Source organism: Carettochelys insculpta, chromosome 5, assembly GCF_033958435.1.
Source record: "Carettochelys insculpta isolate YL-2023 chromosome 5, ASM3395843v1, whole genome shotgun sequence".
Taxonomy (NCBI): domain Eukaryota; kingdom Metazoa; phylum Chordata; order Testudines; family Carettochelyidae; genus Carettochelys; species Carettochelys insculpta.
The window spans coordinates 106,410,156-106,438,124 of NC_134141.1; the positions used below are offsets into that span (position 1 = coordinate 106,410,156).

Sequence of the window (27,969 nt, forward strand, 5' to 3'; positions counted from 1 at the left end):
GAGATGTTAGCTGAGATAGATGGGTTGAAGTGGCTGTTGTTGCCTTTGCTGTTTAGTCAATCCAATTCCCTACTAGATAAAAGATAAACACACTCATAACGGAAAAGAACAACAAAGATAGAAAATACATTTTCTTTCTCTGCTGTTGACTTTCACTTTCAACCTCACTGCTGAAAAAACACACATCTGGTATGCAGTTGCAATTTCTGGTCACAGGCTCGGTGTTGCAAAATACACCACCTTGCCAGGCTGAACCAAAATTTTTAAAAGGAAAAAGAATAAATGAAGTGGGGAAGGAAAATGACATATCATATGAATGACAGTCCCACATATTTTTGTCCTCAAAAGGGATACATACCGGAAAGGGAAGGAGGGACATGTCAACAAAGAAGTATGCACAGAAATAGTGCAAGTATATAGGGACAAATATCACAAAAGTGAAGCAAACAATGAGTGACATCTGATAAAGCTAGAGAGAAGAAGGGGTTCTACAACTGTCAGACAAAAAAAGCAGAGATGGTGTGATGTGTGTCACACATTACCTCCATCTAGGTGCACATAACAAAATTTCCTGCACATGCATGGGAAAAATTAGAGGGAACACTGGAATTTGCAAGTACAGCACCAGAAAGGGCTGCTTCTCTATGATACTGCAGGCAGGGGTGGATCACTGGAGTAATTTCACTGACATTAATGCAGAGGGTTGGTACACAACATAACTATCTTCAGTGTATGACACATGCAACGGTATAGAAAGCTGCATGCAGATTTTCTTTAAAGACCAGAAGATTTCAAAAGATGTGGAAATGCCTACAGTGCTTCTGAGAAAACCGGCCTTTTCTAGTCCTGCCCCTCAAGAAGCCATATACCAGAAACCTTGTCAGCAGGAAGGAGCACTTCAACAGGCTTACAGGTGAAGTATGACCATAAAATAGTGGTTCTCAACCTGTTTTTCATTGTAGGCTAGATAGTAGTGAAATGTTACCTGGGCAACAGGTTGAGAATCACAGCATTCCTCCAAACTCCCTTACAGACTCCTATACCCAATATCATAGCCCATCCACAGAGCAGGGCCTGGAGTGGACTGCAGGTGTAGGTCTGCAAGGCAACCCCAAGCCTGGACCCTGCTGTACAGGACAAGGTGGACCAAGAGTCTCAAGCACTATCCTAGGCAGTAGGGCAGCCCACACACCCATCCCAGCAACCCAGTGGCGTGGGCTGCAGATTGAGTACCACTGCCATCGAATGCGCATCTGGCACATTAAGATTGCTGCCATTGCCTTTTTGGCAGTTAGACCTCAATGAGGAAAACACTTGCACGGTCACAGCAGCCTGCTGTGCTTTGCATAACATTTGTGAAGTCAAGAAGGGAAAATTTCCCTAGCTGGCTAAGTTGGCATCTGATTTTGAGCAGCTGAACTCCAGGGCTACTACAGGAACTTAACTGGGGGCTACTAGAATAAGGGAGGGTTTGAAACATCTTTTGACAATGAACCCCAGTGATATGTCTTTCTGTAATGAATTGAGACAAGCACTTTTTGCATGCCACCTGGAAAAATCTCTGTCGTAATTCCAGCCTGAACATTGTGATTTGCAAATGTATGAATTTCCATTGTAGCCACCCTGTGCAAGGCACAGATAACCACTCACCTACTATTAAACAGTAATACATAATTAACATTTCTTACAATGGATGTGACCCTGAAAGATCTCACAGCTGTCTGTAAGTCCAGCTGTCATTACGGGGAATGTCCCTGGAGTGAACTGCAAGAACAGGAATGTGTCAGTGGAGGGAAAGGAAGACAGATCTACAGTCAAGCACACATAGAAAAATTATTTACCTTTTCCCATAATACAAGAACTAGGGAACACCAAATGAAATTGATGGGTAGTAGGTTCAAAACTAATAAAAGGAAATTTTTCTTCACACAGCGCACAGTCAACCTGTGGAACTCCTTGCCGGAGGAGGCTGTGAGGGCCAGGACTCTATTAGGGTTTAAAAAAGAGCTCAATAAATGTTTGCAGGTTAGGTCCATAAATGGCTATTAGCCAGGGGTAAAGTATGGTGCCCTAGCCTTCAATACAAGGGCAGGAGATGGATGGCAGGAGATAAATCACTTGATCATTGTCTTCTGTTCTCCTTCTCTGGGGCACCTGGCATTGGCCACTGTCAGCAGACTGGATACTGGGCTGGATGGACCTTTGATCTGACCCAGTATGGCCATTCTTATGTTCTTATGTTCTATTCTACTTACAGAATAAGCAAACACCTTGACAGCTCTGTTCTTCCATGAGCTTTATTGTCTACTCCTTTCCATCTCCTCTCCTGTTATTCATTTCTAGTTTCTTATTTATTGTATCTCTCCATGTTCTGTGCTCGCTATTGGTCTGATCTGATGATTGCAGCAATTCATAAAGCATGTCTGCTTAATGCCTCATCTGATAGAGATTTTTGACAATGTGAAAGAGCTGGCCATCAAGGTGACATCTGCAGAAGTAAGAGAAGTAGTCAGAATCGTGTTCACAATCCTGGGGAGCTGGGAGCCCTGGATTTAATTCTCTGCTCTGGTACATAGTTTCTGTGTATCGTTGAGCAACTTGCCCAAGTCTTGTTTACCCCTGAGTTAGTGCACTGCAAGCTAGAGCGTGAATCTATGTGCTGCAGCTTGCTGTGCAGTTAGCTGCTGGAGCACAGGAAGAATTCTCTACTGCACTTTGACATACTCCTGCACTCAGTAACTTTCAGTACATTGTAGTATGGTCATGCAGTGAGTGAGTCAATGTGTAGACCAGAATTCTGGGGCAGAGTATTTCACAGCTGGGATTGCAATATATTAACTGGCCATGTAGCATGCCCTCTGTCTTTGTGCCACCTATGAAAAGGGGATTGTACAGTATGGTCAACTCGTGTGATTATTTAATGTAGGTCTTGCAATATTCAGTTTATTTAAAACTGTTGTTCTTCGAATCAAAGGTTTACATAAAAATCTTGGCCTGTTTGGAAAAAAAAATGGAATGCTCCCTGTTACTCAAAAGGTAAAATCCTGGGCCGTCGTATATCCCAAAACTCAAACCTAAAGGACTCCACACTTACCTTTCTAAAACCTCCGTGGGTGAAACACTCCTTGGGCCTGCCCTGGGTCACACAAAAGACAACACTGTTCCCAGGGATGCTGAAGAATGAGAAGGGTTCAGTTTTAAAGATTTTATTAAAGCTAATGGTAAAATTACACCCTGCACAGGTGAGGCAGAGTCTGTGCAGCCGGGGGCCCGGCTAAGTTTAGAAAAGCATAAAAGCTGGTTACAATGTAATAAAATATATAGTCAGGATTACAGCAGGGGGAACCACAGCAGCACCTTCAACACAGGGGGCCCTGCTCCCACCAGACCCCCATGCCCCCCACGGTCTCTGCCGTGCTGTTGCTCTCGTTTTGCTGCGGCCCCACTTCCCCTCATCCCGCGCGGAGGGGCCCCGCTCCTCACGCCCGGCTGGGGAGTGCAGCCCAGGGGGGAGTCCCTCCGCCCAACGGCCCTTCCCCCAGCACGGAGAGGCGCCGCGGCGCTGTTAGCCCGGGGGCAGCGCCGGCGGGCGGGCCCAGCGGCGGCCGCTCGATGGTTCGGCGTTCGGCAGGAGGCCGCGGAGCAGCCATGGCGCTGAGCGGGGTGCGGGTGCTGGAGCTGGCGGGCCTCGCGCCCGCCCCGCTCTGCGGCATGATCCTGGCCGACTTCGGGGCGAAGGTGGTGCGGGTGGATCGCTCGCCGCGCTCCGCCATGAGCACCGACGTGCAGGGCCGGGGCAAGCGCTCCCTGGCGCTAGACCTGAAGCAGGCGCCGGGGGTGGCGGTGCTGAGGCGGCTCTGCCTCAGGGCGGACGTGCTGGTGGAGCCCTTCCGCCACGGTGAGGGGGCGAGGGGACCGGTCCCTGGTGCGGGGCCTCCGGGGGGGAGCGGGTGCTGTTGGGGGAGGGTGCGGGTTTGGCAGGGAGAGGCCCCCCGAGTGCAGCCTTTGGAGGGCGGGGTGCACGGGTGGAAGACCTCTGGGGGCAGGGTTTGGCGGGGAGTGATGTGGGCGTATCGGGGTCAGGGTCCCTGAGTGCAACGTGGCGGGGGTGCAAGTGCAGCCAGGGGAAGGGCCCCTGGTTGGGCGGCGGGGCGCAGGCGTCACTGGGGGAGCACCCCTGGCTGCAGGGTTTGGGAGGAGTTCTGCTGCCGGGGAGGTGCGAGGCTTGGATGTAGCTTCTGCTGTTTGTAGAGGATCGGAGGTGTGTGTGTGTGTTGGGGGGGTGTTTTACTGGGGAAGGGATCCTGGGGGTGCTCTGCAGGGGAGAAGAGGCAGGATGAGGGGCTGGTATCGGTGGGTAAGTTGCTGCTACCCAGGTGGGAAGTCAGGTGAATGTAGGACAGTAGTCAGATAGTGGTGTACGTGGGTGATAAGGAGCTGCTGTTGGGAATACAGCTCTCACGTGTCTGGATGAAAAATACACTAGACTCTTCCATCTCCGGCGGCATCGGTGCCGGGAGGTTGCTGGATATTCAAATATTTCAGATAATGGAGAAGATTCCCTCGCCATCTGGGGTCAGCACTATACCAGCGCTCTACTCCCCACGGCCCTGGGCAGCCCAGCACCCAGAATGCTGCCTCCACCAGCACAGCCCTCTGTGCTCCCAGCAGCTCAGGCCCTGTCCTGCGCTGTTGTGGGGAGGAGGGGGACTGTCTCACCATGCTGCAGCCACCCACAGGTCCCGGACTCTGCTGCCATGTGGGGGTGGGGTGGGGGCTCACAGTACTCCAGCCACCCCTTGTGCTGCACTCCCCGCCAGGGTTAAGCCGCTCCCAGCAGTAGTCCCCCGGCCCATGGTGGCTCACCATGCTCCAGCCTCCCATCTCTGCTGGGGTTAAGCTGCTCCATCAGAGTTAAGCTGTTGGGTACCCCCGGCCCAAGCTGCCATGCCTGAGGGGAGGGGACAGGAGATTGGATGGGTTCTCTGTGCTCCTGTGCAGGGTTGGGGGGTCAGTGTACTTAGGCCATCCATCTCTGCCAGGGTTAAGCAGCTCTCAGAAGCACAGTGCCCATGGAAGAGGAAACCCAGGTGCCAGGAATAGCACCTGCTAGCAGTACCAGTTAAATGAATAGCATTTAAAAGAGAGTTTACTGTAGTGTAATGGCTGCAGATGTCATGTGGTAAACCCAGATTTATGGGCTACAGCAACCTATAAAGGAAAGTTTAGGGTTAAAGTGCCTTATCCAAACTATGGTCCATTAAGCCCCTGACAACTTTGACCATTGTCTGGGAGCCAGAGAATGACCCTAATGGATATGTAATGTCAAATATAATAAAATGTCACATTGTGCCATGCTGGGGTTTCAGCTGTGCAAAGATAAGCTTACTCTTTTCACTGGCTTAAACCTTTGAACTCTCAGTGTATAAAGTTATCAAGCATATAAGGCTTTGCATATCTTGGGCCTTAGTTTTAACATGGAGGTACAACTCCTGTAGCGATAACAGTTCTCTTCTTTCCTAAGCCACACAAGCCCATTTATTTAATCCATGAATGTGGCAAGTTTAAGCCGGAGACTAAGCTTCCAGTTGCATATCACATACTAGCCGCGTCTACATGAGCTGGCTACTTCGAAGTAGCTGTGCCAACTTCGAAATAGCGCCTACCACGTCTACATGTGGCGAGCGCTATTTCGAAGTTGAAATCGACATAAGGCGGTGAGATGTTGAAGTCACTATCCCCAACAGGAGATGGGAATAGCACCCTACTTCGATGTTGAACGTCGAAGTAGGGCATGTGTAGATGATCCGCGTCCTGCAACATCGAAATAGCGCAGTCCGCCATGGCGGCCATCAGCTGAGGGGTTGAGAGACGCTCTCTCCAGCCCCTGCGGGGCTCTGTGGTCACCGTGTGCAGCAGCCCTTAGCCCAGGGCTTCTGGCTGCTGCTGCTGCAGCTGGGGATCCATGCTGCATGCACAGGGTCTGCAATCAGTTGTTGGCTCTGTGGATCTTGTGCTGTTTAGTGCAAGTGTGTCTGGGAGGGGCCCTTTAAGGGAGCGGCTTGCTGTTGAGTCCGCCCTGTGATCCTGTCTGCAGCTGTTCCTGGCAACCTTATTTTGATGTGGGCCGCTTTGGTGTGTAGACGCTCCCCTGCCGCGCCTGCTTCGATGTAGTGCTGCCCAACGGCACCAGCCCTGGAGGATGTGTAGACGCTGTTCATCGAAATAGCTTATTTCGATTTCGCTACATCGAAAAAAGCTATTTCGATGTAGCATCCCCGTGTAGACGTAGCTACTGACTGCTATCCCTGTGGGCTGAAGTTCTGTATTAAAGATTAAACATACGCTGAAGTGTTCATATGTAATGAGTTAACCTTTCAGTATACATGGAAATTTGAAGATCCAGATCTGCATAATTTTGTGTATTATTAAATGGATATATCAGCATATCTCTGTTTCTCTGCTTAACCATTATTAATTGTCAATTTCCAGTCAGTGTCATGCTCCGACAGAGTCTTAAAGGAGCTGAAGGATGATGGGGTTGTGCTTTTATGGGTTAGTTTGGCAAGGTGGTTCCATTTGTAAAATGTGATGTTAAGCACTTGTCGGAATCAAATATTTCTTTTCTCCCCTCCATTTCAGATTGTGTTGCTTTGCAGTATCATCACTGTTTATAATATAAAATTCTGACCACAGTTTAGCTCTGGTTTGCAAAACACAGTTTAAAGTCCAATTTACAAACTAAACACAGCTTGAAAATTCTATCTGTAACAAAATCGAAAAAAAAAAAAGATGCTTTTGGGAGGATAGGTACCAAAGGGAGGGAAAGAATTCAAAATATGAGTATGACATGTTGAAGTTTTTATTTCAAATCAAGTTTGTTTTGAATCTAGGTCAAAAGCAAAAGTTTGGATTGTGATTAAATATTATTTTACTGTTAAGGTGTCATGGAGAAACTCGGTCTTGGTCCAGAGGTCCTTCTAAAGGAAAATCCAAGACTCATCTATGCTAGACTTACTGGATTTGGCCAGTCAGGAAAATATGCCAAGTCTGCGGGTCATGACATCAACTATTTAGCTTTGTCAGGTAAGCAGTAAAAAATTCCTATTAGATTAATAATTAATATTTTTGTTTTAATTAAGAATTGTATTAACTGGTACTTCGTGTACATGTCTTAAAGTACTGGAGTGTCTTGCAATTTAGGTACAGTAAAAAAGTATAAAGGGGGGGTGTAAAAAGAAAAACCAACCTCTTTTCTAATGTAAAAATAATTTTCAGGATAGGCTTCAGTTACTCTCCTGGGCAATCTTTGTGTGTTTAGTCCCTGGGAACTACAAATCAAGGGGACTATTTGTGAGAGGCTGGATTATTGAGCTGAGTGAAAGCTGTAGGATTTAGGACCTTTGTGAGCTTTATTGTGCCTTAGCATTGTACGTATCCTTATATTGAATGCCCACAAGGAGGTAGTAATATTGACTTTAGTACTGCTGGAATGTAGAACAAAGTCCATACTGCTTTCTAAAATAATTTTCTTCCTAAGTTTAGTTTAATTAGTACCATGTTATGTGGTTCTTGGCTGCTGTTAGCATAACTGGACCAGTCTATTGCAAAATAAAAAACTTAGCTAGCAACAACAGTATTTGCAGACATTATTATTTTTTTTTTTGGCGGGGGGGGGGGGGGGGGGGTAGAGAAGGGTGTCTTTGTATTAGAAAACATAAACTATGCTTGTGCAGTAATTAACTCTTTTTACACCAAATCAACTTTTATCAGAGTTTGTTTGTAAAAAGACCAGACAGTATGTGGAGTGTTTACAGACCCACCAGATTGCTTCCTTTGTGACCTAGAGTTAGTATTTTTCAGGCTGCTTTTAACAGAATATCCCAAAATACATTATAATCGTAGTTTTTGGCAATCTGAAATTTCACAGGCATGCCAGGCAGAATTTTTCTGCCAGGTTTATGGCAAATTAGACAAGGCATTTGGGAGGTGTGACTGCTCAAAAATGAGGTGATCCTGTGTCTAGGAAATTTTCCTTCTAGTTTTTGTTTGTTGTAACTCAAAAATGACTTGCCCTGGAAAGTCCAAATTGGATTTAATATATTTGCCCACTGGTGCTTATGACACCAGTTGGACTATTGAATGGCAGATTTTAGTTATTGAAATGCTTTGTGCATGCATCCTAAATTCAGTGAACTAATACCAGATGTCAGCTTGTGTGCTCTTTAGAAAACACACATGGGTGTATGATTAGTAATAGAGAGAAAGCCGTGCTAGTCTATATACTTGGTATGGCTATGGTCTGAAGAAGTGGGTCTGTCCCACGAAAGCTCACCTAATAAATTATTTTGTTAGTCTTTGAAGTGCTACTTTACTGCTTTTTTGTTTTTATTGGTGTATGAGTTACCTAAACAATGTATCACTGCCAGGAGTTTGTGTGTTGCTTCAGCTGCAGGACTCAGATCCCAGGCTGAAGGCTTTAGGAGGGATCTGTCTTTGCTGCAGAGCTTATAAACTCAATCATGTCCCAGTGGCAGGGGGAGGTGAAAGAGAGTAAGTATGGGGAAATAGCAAAGTGAAAGTAAAGTGACTGGTCAGAGGGGTAGCAATCCAGAAGTCCCTCCTCAATTAAAAACAATGGCCAGATACTTGGCTCTGCTTCAGCCCCCTTTTTGTCACTCCTGCAGCTTGAAGGGGCCATAATGTTGTTTTAAATTGCTAGCTGAAGATTCTTTTGGCATTTAGGGGATTCTGGAGTTACTTTGGTTAAAGTATAGAAGTTGAAGAAAGTTAGTTTTCAGTTTTGTATACTTGGATTAAATTTGTGTGGGTTTGTTGCACTTTTTTCAGGTGTGTTGTCAAAACTTGGTAGAAAAGATGAAAATCCTTATGCACCGGTTAATCTCCTGGCTGATTTGGCTGGTGGAGGTGTCATGTGTGCAATGGGTATAATTATGTCCCTCTATGAACGTACAAAGTCTGGCAAAGGGCAAGTCGTTGATGCAAGTATGGTAAGTCTTTGGTTTTGAAATTTATATATTTATATCTAGTTTATTTGTTTTTAAACTCTAACTCAGGGGTCAGCAACCTTTTCCAGGCAGAGTGTTTAAATGTGACCTTTTGACCTCTATATACACTATATATGCCTGTGACACTTTTTAAAGTCACTAATAGTTCTATTTACAGCAGTGTAATTAAATAAAGATGCAGAGCTTTATCATTTAGGTGGTGGTTAGTAGCATTAGCTGGCCTTTTCTCACTTTGAGCAAGTTCCTGGTTGCAGGGGTGGAAGAGGAGCAGGGCAGAGCTCCTGCCTTGCGTGCAGATGAAAATTGGCTTGCATGCTGCTCTTGGCACTTGTGCCAGGAGTTGCCAACCATTTCTCTAACTCTACACGGTGGAAGAATGATGATGGAGTTGTAAAGCATAGCACTGGGACCTAGGGAAACAAAACGTTAAGCTACATCATTAGTACATTAAACTTAAACAGATTTACACTTCATACCTCATTAGTACATTAAAATTAAAACATATTAGAACATATTTCTACTTTCACATATAAGAATGCGGCAGGGACAAGGGGAAAGTTCTTGTTTTTCAAAAAGTTTTTTCAAATTCTGTACACTCATATACTAATTTTCATAATGCCTGAACGGCCCTGTGAGAAAATGCTGTAGTGAAGGACTGTTGTAGTGTCTTCATTGCCACAGAGGTGCTCAATCTGATTCATGCAATGGTCACTATTGCCAAGCTGTCCAGCTGTATTCACCTCTTGTACCATATTGTGTGCTCTATTTATAACTAAATCAAGACTTGTCTCTTCTCTTGTGGGTTCCGGCTGCTTCAACAAGCTTTCATTTAAGGTGTCAACAAACTTTAACCCTGCATCTCATGCTGAGATGACATGTATCCAGTCAATGTGGGGATAATTGAAATCTCTCATTATTATCAAGTTCTTTGTAATTATTGAGTTCTTTGTTTTAATAGCTCTCTAATCTCCTTGAGCATTTCATAGTAAGTTTCACCATCCTGGTCAGGTGGTCTGTAGTGGATTCCTACTGCTATGCTATATTATTATTATTATTAGAGTCTACCAGAGGTAATGCCACAAACTATGGTATAATTTGGGTCATTTAAAATTTTTACTTCCTTTGATTCCATACTTTCAGTATAGTGCCAATCCCATGGTACAACTAGTTCTGTCCTTACAATATATTTTGTACCCTGGTATTACTGTGTCTTATTGATTATCCTCATTCCACCAAGTTTCTGCGTTGCCTATTATATCAATATCCTCATTCAATATGAAGGACTCTAGTTTGCCTAACCTGTTAATTAAGCTTCCAGCATTTATATGTAAGCACTTTAATTATTTTTCACTTTTTAGCTATCTGCCATTACAAGATGTAGTTGAATGGGACTCTTTTTCATTTGACAGTTTTGCATCAGCTCTTACCGATGCTTCATCCTCTTCCATCCACTCCTCCTTAGTAGGCCATAAAAAAAAATCTCCATATATCCTCCCTTAAGAGATAGGTGTCTATTCTCTGTACTCCTTTGCATCTCTAGTCTTTTCCCCAGCCCTTAGTTTAAAAACTATTCTGTGACCTTTATAAGCACCAGCAATCTGTTTCCCTTTTAGTTGAGAGGGAGCATCCTTCCTCTATAGGTTCCGCCTTTCACAAAAGTTTCTGTAATACCTAATAAATCTGAACGCATTCTCCTTACACCCTCATTGCTTCTATGCATTGGGCCCTTGCAGTTGGGCCTGCCTACCTGGTCCTACATGTGGAACCGGAAGCATTTTGGAGAATGCTACCATGGAGGCCCTAGACAATCTCATATCTAGCACCCTAAATTTGGCTGCTAGCATTTTTCTCCTATTTTTTTCTGTCATTAGTACCTATATGTATTATGACTAGAGGTTGAATCTCTCTCATTTAGAACTCTCTCGTCTGGCAAGTCTGTAATCAGGCATGATTTTAGTTAGCTGGATGACCACTTACCATGGGTCTGGCCAAGTTTCCTGTGGTCCTATAGAGTTTGTTTACAACCAGCAGTCCTGGCTCTCAGTGTTTTGTGCTGTTATTTACCCCTAAATGTCTTCTAAGAACCCAGTGAGTGGTGAAAGTGTTGGGAATGCTTCTAGACAATATTGATCTCCTGTGGTCCAGCAGAATCTCTCTTCTGGCACTGGTAAGGTCCCGAGGGTGTTGGATGAGAGAAGTTGAACCTGTACTGGCTCCTGCCCAGTACTACACGTAAGTCTGTTTAGATGTCTCGCGAGATCTGTAACCTTCACGCCAGGCAGGCAAATACCATACAGTTGTCCTGGTCATCGTAAACCCAGATATCTTTAACAGCAACGAAGGGTCCTGTGGCACCTTATAGACTAACAGAAAAGTTTTGAGCATGAGCTTTCGTGAGCACAGACTCACTTCATCAGATGCTGGTCTTGGAAATCTGCAGGGCCAGGTATAAATAAGCCAGAGCAAGGGTGGGGATAACAAGGTTAGCTCAGTCAGCAAGGGTGAGGCTTACTACCAGCAGTTGATCTGGAGGTGTGAACACCAAGAGAGGGGAAGCTGCTTTTGTATTTAGCCAGCCATTCACAGTCTTTGTTGAAGCCTGAGCTGAGGGCGTCAAATTTGCAGATGAATTGTAGCTCAGAAATTTCTCTTTGGAGTCTGGTCCTGAAATTTCTTTTGCTGTAGGATAGCTACTTTTAAGTCTGCTACTGTGTGCCCTGGGAGATTGAAGTGCTCTCCTACAGGTTTTTGTATATTGCCATTTCTGATATCTGATTTGTGTGCGTTTATTCTTTTACATAGAGACTGTCCAGTTTGTCCGTTGTATATAGCAGACGGGTGTTGCTGGCACATGATGGCATAAATTATACTGGTAGATGTGCAGCTGAATGAACCCACGACGGTGTGGCTGATCTGGTTAGGTCCTGTAATGGTGCTGCTGGTGTAGATACGTGGGCAGAGCTGGCAACGAGGTTTGTTGCATGGATGGGTCCCTGAGTTAGAGGGACTGTGGTGCGGTGTATAGTTGCTGGTTAGGATTTGCTTCAGGTTGGCAGGTTGTCTTTGGCAAGGACTGGTCTGCCTCCCAAGGCCTGTGAAAGTGGGGGATCATTGTCCAGGATGGGTTGTAAATCCCTGATGATGCACTGTAGAGGTTTTAGTTGAGGACTGTAGGTGATGGCAAGTGGTGTTCTGTTGGTTTCTCTCTTGAGCTTGTCCTGTAGTAAGAGGCTTCGTGGCACACGTCTGGCTCTGTTGATCTGTTTTTTCACTTCCTCAGGTGGGTATTGCAGTTTCAAGAATGCTTGGTAGAGATCCTGTAGGTGTTTGTCTCTGTCGGAGGGGTTGGAGCAAATGCGGTTATATTTTAGTGCTTTGCTATAGACAATGGATCGTGTGGTGTGTCTGGGATGGAAGCTGGAGGCATGAAGGTAGGTGTAGCGGTCAGTGGGTTTACGATACAGGGTGGTATTGATGTGGCCATCGTGTCTTAGCACCATGGTGTCCAGGAAGTGGATCTCCTGTGTGGACTGTTCCAGGCTAAGGTTGATGTTGGGGTGAAAGTTGTTGAAGTCCTGGTGGAATTCCTCCAGTCTCCTTCCCATGGGTTCAGATGATGAAGATGTCATCAATGTAGCATAAGTAGAGACGTGGTGTTAATGGACGAGAGCCAAGAAAGCGCTGTTCCAGGTCAGCCATGAAAATATTGGCATATTGCGGGGCCATGTGGGTACCCATAGCTGTGCCACTGCTTTGAAGGTATATATCGTCGCCAAATCTGAAATAGTTGTGTGTAAGGATAAAGTTACAGAGCTCAGCCATCAGATGTGCTGTAGCATCATCAGGGATACTGTTCCGGACAGCACTTTGTTTGTAATGATCAAATTTTCCATTACTAATACTGTCTCTTTCTAATAACTGGAGTTCCTTTTACCAGATATACACTTTTGTACCTTCAGTTTCCTCAGATATGTGCTGCATGGTTCTATGGAAGATGCTAGAGCAGATTTTAGATCACAAGCAATGTCTTCCATGTGATGTAATAAAAGTACGTAATGAGGAGGTTTTCTCGTCTAAGGGAATCTGTCAGAATCCACACCATGTATTTAAAGTAGTAAACTACTTTGCACCACACACAGCCCCCAAAATGTCTCCCTGATAGATAACAACTGTACCAAAAGGGAAAGCTTTCAGTTATGCCTCTTTAGGATCAAGACACAGTATCAGCATTCCAGTCTTTTTTTCCCATGCTGTGTGCTAGTGCGTGCATGAATCTGTGGGCTCTGAATTGCATCATTTGTTACTAAATTACCATGTTCCTTTTTTGAAATATTTTTTCCTCATACTTATGGAAATATATCTGGGGGCTTGTATGGTAAGACAGTGTGATTCTGTCAGTTTAATTGCTAGTTTTTCTACGCTTTCAAAATGTCCTTATACTGTCCCTCTGTCCATTATCTCCTCTACCGTGTGCACCCTTTGCATCAGCCCACAGGGTGGGCATGTGTTTAACCTGCTAAGGGGTGTAATTCCTTTTGACTATCGCAAAGTGAATCATTTCTTTTTGATCTTTTACTTTTGCTTCTAGTACACATGTATTTCTGGTGGGAAGATGTTCCCTATTGTGAGCTTTCAGTTTAACCTGTTAGTTACCATGTTACATGGTTTTTTTCCTTTAATCTTTTAACACTAATATCAGGGGAAAAAAAACTATTTGGGCACCTGAGTCCAATTTGTAGGTCTTTTAGAGTCTCATTAATCTCCAAAGAAATTATTCATTCATCTGTTCAGATACAGTTTGTGGGTAGTACTCTTTTGTGTACTGCTGTTTGTGCTCCCTTTTTGGATTATGGCATCAGCATGCATGCTTTGCTCCCTCTTCTGCAGTTGTTGATCCTAATTGCAGATTAATAAAATGGGTTTACTTCTTACAAATATTGCAGCATTTACCAAAAACTGGGCTTTGTTGAGACATGTACTTGTGTACACATACTGTGCAGTCTTTGAAGCTCCCCCCTTGCAAATTCTTGTGCTTTACTGTTTACGTGCTTATCATTGTTTGCTCTGTACTGAAGTGCTGCTTAAAAGTTTTTTCTCTCCCTTAGTTTCAGAGAAGTACCTGTGTTAGTGTTTATCTTTAAAAAAAGGCAATCCTGTAGCACCTGAAAGACTAAACTTTTGTGGGAGAGCTTTTTGTCTCTTGATCTCCTTCACATTTCCTGAGAGTAGTCTTATTCCAGCATTAAAGTGCTGGGGCACTTACTGTCTTCTGGAGTTATTCAGCTTGGCCTGCCACTTTTCTACTTTTTTATTTGCTGTTTGAACCACTAGGAGTATGTCTTATGCCAATCTGATGGTATCGATCAGACCTCCTTATTACTCCTTTTAGGGTTAGAAAACACACATGCCGAATTTTAAAGACAAGGTTGCTCTTAGGAATAATACAATCCTTAAGCCAGTTACTTACCAAGAATATTACACTTATAAATCCTAGCCTAGTATAACCTTTACTGTAAGTTTATGTCTAGTTGTTGTGTGGAATTGCCAGTAATTTTAATAGTAATTCTAAACTTGTTTCATTTTTTTAAATAAAACTTTAAGGTAGAAGGAGCAGCATATCTAAGTTCTTTCCTGTGGAAATCACAAAATATAGGCCTTTGGAATAGACTGCGGGGGGAGAACTTACTGGACAGTGGAGCGCCTTTTTATGAGACCTACAAGACCTTAGATGGGAAGTACGTGGCAGTCGGTGCTATTGAGCCCCAATTTTATGAGCAGCTAATAAAGGGTAAGTACATCCTTCAGTACATACTCTTGCCTTTCCTCGATCTAGTATGGTTGAATAAACTTTAATCATTATTATTTGATATCTTTGTGACAAGAAATCCATTACATTTGGGGTTTTGTACAGACAACACAGCTTTTTGAAACCAGTTTTAATAAATTACATATTTTTACAACATTTGAGTAGGTAGGGTCTTTTAAATATGTATTTTTAATTACAGAATTTCTTCTGGAAATGTGCTATTATGTTATTCTGTGACTGAACTATTGAACATTTTTTTGTAAACTACTATTTTCAAAGTGTTATTAGTATGTTTTAAAAACTCACTCTGGGTGGAAAGCAAGGATTTAGGCCAGACTGCAAATTAATTTAGGCCAGACTGCAATTTTTGAAAGGAATTAAACTATTTTAGAATGCACTTGCAGTGTAGATAGTTCATAAAAGCATTTCAGAGCATTTCAGTTTTTTGTGTTAAATTGGATTTTTAAATAAGTTAGCTATTTTGCCTTTTAATGCAAACTTTCATAAAACTATGTAGTGTTATATAGCAGATTGTCACCCTGTTAATCTGTCTCGCAAATACTGTATATAAATTCTTCTACTAATCCATGATAGGTAAAGTAGCAAGCTAATTAAAGATGATTAATCCCAGACTTCACTAGATTTTCCTCTTGTGCTTAAAATTGATACGCTCCAGGTGTGGGACAGTTTGCCTTCATTCACAGTGATTCCTTCTCTTGTAAGATACACCTTTCCATTCTCTCTAGTCAGAAGACTAGGACTCCTTTAGAATTGAATTGAAGTACCCTTTTAAAAACCACGTACACAGAAGGATTTGGGATTTATGTTCCCTTTCCAGTATTCAGGTTATGAACAGTGTAAGAATCTGGCTTTAGTCTAAATTTCAGTTTTGTTTTGCAAGTAGAAGAAACACTAATTTAAAAGGTGCATAAAGCAAATATCTAAATATCAGTTACCAAGAATATAATACAGCTTTGTTGTCTTACACCATGATAAACAACACTGCACTTTTTATTTTGAAATCATTGTTTTATAACACCAAATATTTGATTATATAAGGCCGTTTTTGGACAGATCACAAGTCTTTGTAGGATCAGCCACAGTTTAGATTTACAGGAAAAACAAAACCATTTATATATCATGGCCTGGAGCACCAAATCATCAAGTTTCTTAAGTATCACTAATGGTTTTAACTAGAAAGTCTGAATTGACAGGCAAGTTTATACTTCATATTTCTAAATTCACATACAGGAGTGATACAGTCACACAAATACACCTTCAGGGGATCACAGGCTCTGAAATGATAGGTTTATTGACCTGTTTTTCATAAAGCATTTTTGAGTTATTCATATTCATATTCAAAAACATATTTCCAAAATATGGAAGTGTGGCATCACAGAGGGCTCCAACATCTTTTGTATCACAGATGCGTGAGGCCACATCAGCTTAGTCCATACAGGTTCTTTTTTCTCACAAAACCCCATATGTCATGTTTGTCAGTGAACATTTGGATTTCTTTTGCTTTGTAGTCCTTCCCTTTTTTCTGATTTCTCAGATCCTCCTTTGAGCTGATGGAAAGAGCTCTGCTTCTGACTGGACACTGATTGGTTTTACCAGTTGCAGAAGGCTTTTCTCTTCTGGTCTACAAGGGCTGTAATCTCAGTGTTTTTGTTAAAACAGTCCAGAAGGTAGTGTGCAACAAGGCCAATGGAATTTTCATAATCCTCATGGATGGCTTGTTTCAGGCTGGGCTTCTTTGGCTGTTGGGCAGTCATTTTCAGGTGTGCCTACTATCAGTTTTTCACAGAGGAGTGTTTGGAATGTCTCTTGGCGCAATGAGGATCAAAGCCCTCTGTGTGATTTGGATTGCTTTGTGTGTTTTGGTGCAACCCAGATGGACTTGAGTGATTTTACAAGAGGGTGGTCAGTCCAGCAATCATCAGCTGTTATGAGATAGGTGATTTGGACATCTCTTAGATCCTGTGTTCTTAAATGAAAGAGGTTAGGAGGTGTTACTGTTGTAAGTGGGAGTTTTGCCAAGTTGTTTCAGACTTCTTGATTTGCCTGCAGATTGAGTTCATGATCACAAAGATCTGCACGTTTGCTGAGCGGAAGGATGCCATTGGAATTTAGCCTGCCTGTTCCTTCCTTCACAAGGATGTTACTTCACATATTAGAATCTCAGCCATCTCGTGTTGGAGTCCCCTAGAAGGATAGTCTTACCTGGTTTTGAAACGGATGACACACTTTTATCAAAGTTAATGTAGGAAGGTTCTTTCTGTTCTTCTTCAACATCCAGTGTTGGTGCATATGCACTGATAGTGGCAAATAACTTATTGACCAGTTAGATGTGGAAAATCATAAGGTGCTTTCTTATGAATAATACTGCTGCTTTAGATTGCTGCCTTTTTTTCTGAGGATCTCAAAGCACTTTACAGCTTTGTGAATTGATGCTCATATCTATCCTATACGGTATGTATTATACTAATTTTGCAGATAGGGACTCTGAAGCAAAAACAGCTGGGATTAGAACTCAGTTTTCTGATGCACAGCTGATGCTTTGTTAGACTATGACTTCTCCCCTTAGCAGTGAAAGCAAAACCATTCCAGATGTGTATATATTTCATCTTTCTTTTAAAAGAATGTTTCTCTTGTAATTAGTACATATTTTAAGGAGGGAGTGCTGAAATTCTAACATTCTGATGTTCAAAACAGTGCTTATAGTTTTTGTGACTTTTATTTTTTTGATTGTACACTGTTTGCAATGGTTGGTGAGCTCCTCTGAAAATTAGGCCTCGGATGTCATTAAATATTGAGTCATATGCTTCATTGAAGGTACCCAAGCTTTAGTTCACTATTCCAACTTCCTAATTAGCCATTTTTAATTTATTTTGAACAAAATCTAACTCAGAGGTTAGAACAGACCTCTTTTTTTTTTTTCTCTTGCATCCAAGAATTATATAGGCCCTGTCTAAACTACAGTTTTTGATACAAGTTATGTTGGTGTAGAACCATCATATGCATGCTATATGGGACTCCTTTTAAAGATTTTTCAGAAACCTTAGGTTGTCCAGAATGCGGCTGCCTGAGTTTTGACTATCACTCTTCATGCAGAGCACATTATGCCAGTGCTCTGACAGCTGCACTGGCTTCCAATATGTTTCCGGCACAATTTAAGGTTTTGGTCATGGCTTATAAAGCCTTAAATATACTGGGTCTTTTAAAGGACCGTCTTTTCCCATATGAACCCGCACAGGGTTTGAGGTCAGCTGGGGAAGCTCTGCTTCCTGTTCCCCCACTTAGGAAGGTAAGATTAACATCAACATGGAGCAGGGCCTTTTCAGCCTTTGCTCCCAGGCTGTGGAATTCTCTTCCCCAGGACATTCACATGGCACAAACATTAGCATTGTTTCGGCGCCACGTTAAAGCCACCCTTTTTACTTGGGCTTTTATTGATTAAGTTTGTGTGTGTGATCCTTCTTTTGAGATATTTTAGTAGGTTTCATGTCCTTTTGGAGTTTTACATTTTTAAATCTTTTTATATATGTTTATATTTTTAAAAAATGTTGTAGGCTGCCTCAAATATTTGAGATAGAGAGGTGGGGTAAAATATTTTAAATAAATAAATAAAGTTTGTATATTTCTCAGGCACTTTCATACTTGACTGCTTATGTTACTGCTATGCATATTTACTCAGAATATTTGTGTCAGTGCAAAATACTGTTCACCATGGGCTTGTACTCCCAGCGTGCTATGTACCTCTGTCCTGTAGAATCTTTTGGAAATGTGGTTACAATGTGGAGTAGACATGACTCTTTGAGGAATCTTTGAGGATTCCCAAGCTCACAACATTCCATAATATTGTTCAGATCATAATTTTTGTGTCTTTTTAAAAAAATCCCAGAAGCCCCTGTGGCACTTTTTAGTGTTTAATATCATGGACACGTGTCTGGAAGCCTCACAATACTGCACTATTGTCATGAGCATTGTAGATACAGGACACGCAGTTCTACCGTATTTGCAGACCATATGGAATTACTGCAAGTACAGGGATATGATGGTTTCTTCAAGAATAGTTTGCTGAGGGCGATAACAGAAAATAATTCAAGGTTGTGGTGGCGTTTGCCGAGTGCTGCTTCTGAGCCCAAGAAATAATGTCTCTCCCTGACTGGTGGGATCTCATTGTAATGAAGATTTGGGATGCCAAGTACTGGCTGCAGAATCTGTGGATTCAAAAGACCACATTCCTGGCTCTCTTTGGCACGCTCGTGCCAGCCCGTCAGTACAGGGACGTCAGAATGAGACCTGCATTGACAGTGGAGAAGTGACTAGTGATTACACTGTGGGGCGACGTCTACACTAAAGAGCTCTTTTGAAGGAAGAGGTTCTGGAAGATCTCTTTTGAAAGAGCACATCCACACAGAAAAAACCAGATCAAAACCAGATCCCCACAGTCCCAGCGCTTTCAAAAGAACGAGCCAGGGATCGAAAAATCAGGTGCCATGAGAGCTGCTTTTTCGAAAGAAGAGCCCTGAGGAGCATCTACATGTTATCTTTCGAAAGAAGCTTTCGAAAGGGGGTGTTCTTCCTGAAGCAGGAGTGGAAGAGCACTTTTGAAAGGAGCGCTGCATTCTTTCAGTTTTCTTTTGAAAGAATGCTTTTTGTACGTAGGCGCTCTGTGGGGTCTTTTGAAAGAGCGCTTTCTTTTGAAAAATCTTTCAAAAAAACTTGCTAGTGTAGATGCAGCCTGGAAGCTTGCAATGCTAGATTGCTACTAGTCAGTGCAAAATAATTTTGTAGTAGAAAATCTATGGAGGGTGGGTGCTGGGGATGATTTCATGCAAGTGGGGAGGGGCATTAATTGTCTCGTGCTTTGCAGGACTGTGACTCTTGGCAATGCACAGCATGTGGGGGATGGATTTGCTGTAGTAAGGTTGCAAACTCCATGGGGGCAATAAAGGGTGTTCACTTCCTTATTTTAGTATCAGCCTGCCATGCCGTAGAATTCAACAGCAGAAAGGGCTACTTTGTTATGGCTATGCAAGAGTTGGGAGGTTATTGGGAGCCGCACTAATATCAGTGTGTGGGTCAGGGAAGGTAAATGGTGAGGACTTTTCAAGCAGAGAGATTCTTTCTTGATCAGCAGTACTGATTGAAATACCAGTAGTGATTCTGGGGGACTCAGCCTGCCCTTTGCTCCCCTGGGTAATGAAACTAACTGATACTTAGTAGCTTTGGAGTACTTCTGTACAGCAGTGCTGTTCAGTCTCAGCTTTAGAGAGCATGGATCGCTAGGGTAAGGCTGGGGAAGGTGTTATGTTGCATGGAATAATAAAATGTTAGTCCTCTGAGGGCGTGCACTCACCTCTTGTGAGCAACCCCTTGGCTGAGTTTGCATGAACATGTACTTTCTCTCACATTATCCTTGCCTTTGTTCTCTGGGGCCTTCCTGGCTATAGCTCTCCAACTAGGGCGTTATAATTTAGGCCCCCTTTGAAGTGCCTCTGCATCCAGGCTCCTTCTACCAAGTGGCTGATGAGAGGATGGGAGGGACCCAGTGCTTACCTCTTAGAATCCTAGCCCTGGGGCCCTGTAGATTCCAACTGTTGGGATGGCTTCTCTAGTCCACTTACCCACAGGTCCACACTGTCTTTATCCATATTTTAGGGTCTTTTCAGGCTTTCTCCTTGCTGTTCTTGGCTTCTGGCAGCACTGCCCTGTCTAGGGTTCTGTAGCTACATCAGCCAGCCTCACACCAGCCTCTCTTCCACAGCTATAGGAAGGAACTGAACTCTCTCTTTGGCCTTGTAGTTCCTACTATCCTAGGTATCTAGAAGGACTCTCTCCACTGCCTATTGTGGGGGGCAGAGTGTGGTAGGATCATGGGGTCTCTAACAGAAAGGGTCAGAGGCCAAATTCCTATAATATGTGTTTATATAGGGCAGTGATACTAATTATTGGAACTGTTTTCCACCAGTGGTGGTGAATTCAGGATCTCACTCTTGATGGTAACAAAGGCACTATGGCTACCTCTAGATTGCTGAGAACTGTCAGCCAAATATACACAAATTGCACAATGTGTTTGCCTATTTCTTGCGTATGGTTCTTTCAGGAGAGGCTTTCGTGACGTTTGGCCCATTCTCAGCTGCCATTGGCAGTGTGGAGTTGTGCTGCACAGTCTCTGCCCTCAGCAAAATCTCTTAGTTCTCATTGGTCAGTTTTACGCATCTAGCCAGAAGGATCTGAGAGGTTTTGCTGGTGGTGAGGCAGTGCAGCCCAATTTCTTAGCTCCAGTTGCCAGTTTCCAACCAATAGGAGTGGAGAGAATTTCTTGAGAGGGCAGGAGCAGCACTTGAAGCTCCGCCCCCTCTGCAGCCCTAGGGGCCTGCCCTGCACCAGATTAAAAGTCTTGAGGAGAATGGATCTGGCCCCCAGGGCCTCTTTTGCTCACCCCTGGACTAGGTAATCATATTCTGGCCTTGGAGTTTGAGATAGCTCACACTGTACATGGCTGTTATAAAACAGTTTTAAAAGGCACCTTAACAACATGGGTGTATAGGCTTTATATGGACGGAGGATTTCTGTAATTACGTCCTGTTTTCAGTAATGAAAGTTACATCCAATTTAATTTGTTTGATATCCTGAATAGTTGTGGGTTTGTTATTTTAAAAAATTCTGCAAGTTGAGCAAATGGTTTTCTGATTGCACGTTATGCACCTTGAATTTTCAAGTGTCAGCATTTTTTTTGAAGTCAAATATGAGATTTAAGTGATTTTTTTTTTTTTTGCGAATTAAATGAGCTTCTTTGGCACTTTGTTTATGCTGAAAGTCTCAGCAGTGAGTTATGAAACTATGGGGAATGTTTTTTGAGAGAAAAATCATTGTGAATGAGTAAAATATGCCTTTTTTTTTAAACACTGCGGTATAATATAAACAGTCCCCTACCTTCCTGTGATGACCCATTTCCTTGCCACTGTAATTATTATTGCATGAATAGTGCAATTATTAGGACAGATAAGAAGTTGGAAGCTGCTTATGTTTATGTGTAATCATAATTGCATACACAAGCAAAGCATGCAAATGTGGGCATTACAGCACTCACCTTGCGACATTCTCGCCCACAAAGTCTCCTTTCCAGTTATAAAATGCCATGATTTGAGAGACTTAGTATCTTAGGCCACGTCTGCACTAGAAAGCTCTTTTGAAATACTTTTTGAAAGAAGGGGGGGCTCTTTTGAACTATCTAGCAGAGTGTCTATACACAAAAATCGTTCTTCCGTAGCCTTAGACTTTGGCAGGGGAGGAGACAAAACTGTGCATGCTGCTTATAGTGGACACAGGAAAAAGGTGCTGCTGTCTGAGTTTTGACAAGTTTAATTGTTTATGAGAATTGGTCATATAGTTCTATATTAATTGAGGTGCCATACATTTTATCTGTGGCTATAACTGTGGAAAATTAAGAGCTCTTTGGCCTATTGTGTTATTCAGTCGTGATGTGAGTGTAGCTTCAAAATAGCTGTAAGTACAAGCACAGTATTTTGAAAATAAAATTAGCAGTTTAAAAAACCTGTCCAAGTTCCTTAAATGTCCTTTTAAGAACCTTCACTGAAATACTAGTGTAACAGAGCCATAACAAAGATCTGACAAGCCAGTAGGCCAAACTACAGCTTAGGGCCTGTGTGAGTTACCTAAGGCTCCCTGAGTGGCCCCCTCTACTTGCATGGTTTTTCCCAGGGGTTTCCTCCCCCACCTCCATACTCATCTCCTCCCTTGCACGGCATATGCTGGGGCTCACGGCTTCTCTCCCTCACCCCGACTCCAGGTTGCCTCATGCCCCTTCCCATGCATGGCTTTTGCTGGGCTTAGGGCTTCCCTGAGCTGGCATAGAGTCACAGAGGCTGAGCTCTCCTCTTCACCTTCTCCTGTTTTAAGCTGTTCTGCTGTAAATTACTGAATTTTTCTAAGCAGATGCCTATGATTAAAATGGTAACAATGAACCTGGGCAAATTCCTAATTGCTATCGCAGATATGCTATTTATAAAACATATTGGATTTTGATTATGTTGTGGTGAAACTGGACATTGTGTAGCATTTTGAAGAATGCCATAGTGCATATTGTTTCCCCATTGACTTTATTCTCCTTGTTGCAATCCTGCCTGTCTGCACCACAAATATTTAGTTCGGACTGGAAAATGAAAAGCTATACTACTTAAAAGCTATGAGTTTCTAGTTATTTAAAAGTTGATGTCTGCAATGGTTATTGGAAAATGACTGTAATTCTAAATTCTATGATGTGTACTGTTATATTCCTTTAGGGTAAATTCTGCTAATTTTCCTTTAAACATAATCTTTAAGTATACCTGTGTAATCAGATAATATAATTCGGTTCAGTTAAGCACTCACACAGCTAAGTGCCTTAATGAATAAACATTGTTTCAAGGTGATAGGATTTCATTTGTTGAAACATCATTACATACACACGTTATTTGGCATACTTTTTATAGTGATATAGAACTGAATTCCTCTGCTAGCTCTCACAGACCTGAGTATCCATGTGTTTGGATTTTAGCAATGTATTGTGACAAAGGATTGATAATACAATTCTTAGAACATTAATTCTGTTATGTGTGGCTGATAGCTAGAAATGTTAATTTGATTGAATATGCTAAAGTACTGTAAGTTGGTTTCTTCTTTCCTTGGGATTGATTTGGGTATTATTAAGAGTAGATATTAGCCTAATGATTGAGTGTGTGGTTGCATGGTACTTACAGAAAAATCCAGATGAAATCTGGATTTCTGAACCTGTAGATACAGAGCTCCAGGATATTTGATAAACAGCAGCTGAGTGATACTAACAAGATTTTATTCATTTGATTCCTTTTCACATCTGCTATTCAGAATCTTATGGGCATCAGTAAAACATTAATATTTCTGGGGAAGTTATGAGGCACAGGAGAGGCAGGCACTGGAAGGAAGATCCCAAAATAATGTGGAGGATCAGGATGGTGGAGACCTCTTCTTGTTCCATCCCCTCTGCCTTGCAGCAGCCAGAAGATGCTACAGGAGGGGTGGGGTAAAAAAGGGTGTTTACCCTTGCAATAGCGGTGAAGATACAGAAAACTTTCCCTCTTCCTTTAGTTGAAGTGGAAAGAGCTTTACATTTAATCAGTCATCCGGTAACTTAGATCTAGTGTGAAAGATAGAGGCCCACACTTGTTCCAGGAACAACACTCTAGTAAGAAACCTATTTGCCTGCTCTTTGTCCAGAAACTAAAATAATGGTACAGTAGTTGGGAATTGGGCTTCTCACCAGGTTGTTGTGTCTGCAGTTTGGTTGGGGAAGTACCTCCACCCTTGGGTATTTTCCGTCTCTTTTATATTAGGCAAATTTTTCGAGTGCTTCATATTTTTGTTTGTCTCAAATACATATCAGTATTTTACTATTATGTATCTTTTAAATAAATGTTTTAGGAAATCTCTTGATCAGCAGATTAAATTGGGTATTGGAATCCTACTCTAACTCATGCCTCTATTTTTTGCAATTTTCCTATGCAGGGAAACCATGTAAAATAATAATTTAGCAGCTGAAATGTGCTTTTGATCCTGCAATAAAGCACTTTCCCTGTGATAATTGTAGCAGCAGCTTGAGTGTAGTATGAGCCTTGTCCATTTCACATTTGCAATGTTGATCCTGATCTAGCAAAGGTAGTGGAAGTGTGTTGGAGCACAGGTGTGATTATATGATGAATGGTCAGTTTCCTTAGCCATGAAAGGAGAGAGATTGAACCAAAGAACTTAGGTTGATGGGAGGAAGGGAAGAGTACTACTGCTAATTGGGAATAATAGCTGGGGGAAAAAAAAACAGCCTTTTTTCTTTCCCTGTTTGAAAGCATATAGAAAAGCGATTCCTTAGCAGACTCAAATGAAATTGAAACAATACTTCTGATTCATGGAAGTGCATCTTTTGCATATAATTTCATTGGCATTTTGTTCAATATTAAATATATGTTCATTTTCATAGTTATGTGTGAGTGATGGGATACGTTCCAATGTTTGCTTTGTAGCTATAGTTAAGTAGCAAAAATTCTTTTGTTTATAGTATGTTGTCATACCCCAAATTTCCAAAAAATTCTCTCCTTGTTCTGAAATTTTCCAGCCACCTCAGCAGAAAGGATAACTTTTTTGTTTCTTTATTCTAAAAGAAAACTCAACAGGTTTTCCCCAAAATTGCCATTTTATTCATACAACGTACAAATGGCAGAAATGTGATAACTTGTAGGTAAATTATGTTTGTCTGGGGGTGCATCCATCTCCATGTGTTAAGTAGAGGGAATAGAGTGGTTGAATTATAGTTAGAAGTAGTTCTGCTGAAATTTTCAGTTTTCCAGGGGGAAATTGAAACAATTACCCTTTGCCTGTCTGCTCCTGTAAATGTTACTTTCTTCCTGTGAAATTGACGTAAGTTTTTCTAGAGGGATAACTCTGGGGACTGAGAGAGAGAGTATCCAGACACTCTTCCTGCCTCCTTGTTCTGGGGTTTGAGAGTCAAACAGCCCAGTTACATGTAAAATTGCCACAAGCCTTCCTGGTGGGTGGCTTCTGAAAAAGTTTTCTTTTAATCCCTTTCTATGAAAAATGTGTGGTTCTCGTGAAACTTGGCAGTATTTTTTTTTTAATCAAATAATTTGCTCTGCAAAGAGATTCCCTTCTTTTGGGGAGCTCTAGTTATAAGTCATTGAAAAGTCCATTTTGAGCATGCGTAGTAGCCAATGACTTCCAGCAAAGCTTGGGATCTCTGCTTTTTTGCTGCATTTCATTTTTTTTTTTTAATTTAAAAGTTGTTTCTATTGCTTTTTATGTTAAGGTCACAGTATAAATGATAAACAACAAGAAGTCCAGTGGCAGCTTATAGAATAACATATTTTGGAGCATAACCTTTCCTGGGCAAAGACCTGCTTCGTCAGGGTTTCAGAGGAGGATTTAAAGAGGGAGTCTCAGTCAAGGAGATGGCCAGAGTTGAGGAGGGCTATTCAGTCATGGAGAATGTGGCCTGTTATCAGCAGTTAACGTGGAGTGGTGAACATAAGAGAGGAGAAACTGTTTTTGTAATGGGCCAACCACTCCCAGTCTCTGTTCAGTCCTTTGGTGATGGAGTTAAATTTGCAAGTGATTGCAGGTCTGAAATTTCTCTTTGTAGTATTTTTTTTTTGGATGAATATATGGAGATATATGTCTCATAGAGCTGGAAGGGACCTCAGGAGGTCATCGAGTCCAGTCCCCTGTCCTCTTGGCAGGACTACACACCATCCTGAGCAGATTTTTGTTTTGTTTTGTTTAATCTATTTGCCCCGGACCCCTAAATGGCCTCCTCAAGGACTCAGCTCACACGCTGGATCTAGCAGGCCAGTGCTCAAACCCCTGAGCTACCTTTTGAGAGTTGTTGTTGTTGTTGGACTTCCACTTTTAAATCTGTCACTGAGCATCCAGGGAGATTGAAGTGTAATGATAGAATCATAGAAGCTAATGATCAAGCAGGTCTGTTAGGCAATAGGGTCTCCATACCTACTTTTTCTTCATTATTATTACTCTGTTTACTGATATGAAGTCCTAAGTATATAGCTCTGTACCCAATGTATACTGTCTTTGTGAGCATGTCTCTGATACATTTTAATGTTTGATGCCAAGAAACAGGGGTTGCAGTTTTTCCTTTCCTGTTTCAAATTATGTGCCCCGTAATAAATTTTGAAACCACTTGTAATTGAAGCTTAATTTGCTATGACCCTTATTCCATCTAAAGCTGTATGTACTAAATCTGCTTAAGAAGCAGAGTGAGCTGTGGGTTACAGAAAAATCATTGCATTTTTATTAGTGTGCCTAAAGTATAATGCATCTAAACTTTGTTTTTATCTTTTTAGGACTGGGGCTAGATTCAGATAAGCTTCCCAGTCAGTTGAGTTTCTCTGACTGGCCTGAAATGAAGAAAATGTTTGCAGCTATATTTTCTGAGAAGACACAAGCAGAATGGTGCAGGATTTTTGATGGCACAGATGCCTGTGTGACGCCTGTTTTATCTTTGGATGAAGTTGCGTTACACCAGCATAACAAAGAGCGTGGTTCTTTTATCAAGAATGATCAGGAAGAGATAAGTCCTAGACCATCTCCTCTTCTTTCAAGGACTCCAGCTATTCCATCTCCCAAAAGGGATCCTTTTATAGGAGAACACACAGAAGAGATACTGCTAGAATTTGGATTTACCAGGGAAGAGATTGCTAAACTTAACTCTGAAAAAGTAATTGAACTCAATAAGCCAAAATCTAATTTATAGTATCTAGTCATACACATGAGAAATTTGTCAGACTATCATAATAAGATTTTATGCATTAAAGGCAGAATTACATGAAGAACTGTTAATGTAGCATCATTTTATCAGAGCAAGGGCTGCAGGTGTCTGTGTGTCATAATTAATTAATTGAGGACTAAATGTACAAATTGTACTCCTAATAGGATTAGAATGCCTAAAGAATGTTAACACTGAAATATTTCTTGAGGGTGTTGGTTTTGAAAAGATCTACAATATTTGCTTATTACAAGGATTTACATCTTCTTTGTGTTTCCTTCAGTATGTATGTTACAGGAAATGAGTGGTTATTTTAATCCTTGAGCTTTTAATATATGCCATAATTAACTGAAGGCAATACTTTTTATAAAATGTTATTTCATAAACTGGTTGTTGTGTTCATTTATAAATTTGAAAGAGATCCTTTTTCAGGTATTTTCTCAGTATTGATATAAAATTCGTTTGCATTATCACAGGATACACATTAACATACCATAGTGGTATATGGCAGAGCAGCTATATTTAAGCCTGGCTACATTTCCATTGTACAGTTTGTCCCATGACGATATTACTTTTGGAGTCTTAATTTGGCTGCAAAAACTGCACTGGGAATTGGATATATTAAAGTGTCTGCGAATAAGCAGCCCTTTCTCTCTATTCTGTAAAAAATGGAAAATAGGTTTAACTATATATTGTTTTTTAGTTTGGACTCCCTTCAATAAATTGAGAGATTCTGAAGCCACTTTGTCTTTTGATTTCTCTGCACCAGCAAAAAAAAACTACCTGATTTTAGTTCT

The 27,969-nt window shown here is 41.9% G+C and overlaps 1 protein-coding gene across 1 annotated transcript; it reads left to right on the forward strand.

Moving 5' to 3' along the window:
• Positions 1-3,503: 3,503 nt before the first annotated feature.
• On the forward strand, positions 3,504-27,910 carry AMACR (alpha-methylacyl-CoA racemase). Its single transcript, XM_074994323.1, has 5 exons — positions 3,504-3,898; positions 6,943-7,086; positions 8,851-9,011; positions 14,631-14,817; positions 26,751-27,910. The coding sequence occupies exons 1-5, from the start codon at positions 3,613-3,615 to the stop codon at positions 27,158-27,160; spliced, it is 1,188 nt and encodes a 395-aa protein (XP_074850424.1). The 5' UTR covers positions 3,504-3,612; the 3' UTR covers positions 27,161-27,910.
• The last annotated feature ends 59 nt before the right edge of the window (positions 27,911-27,969 follow it).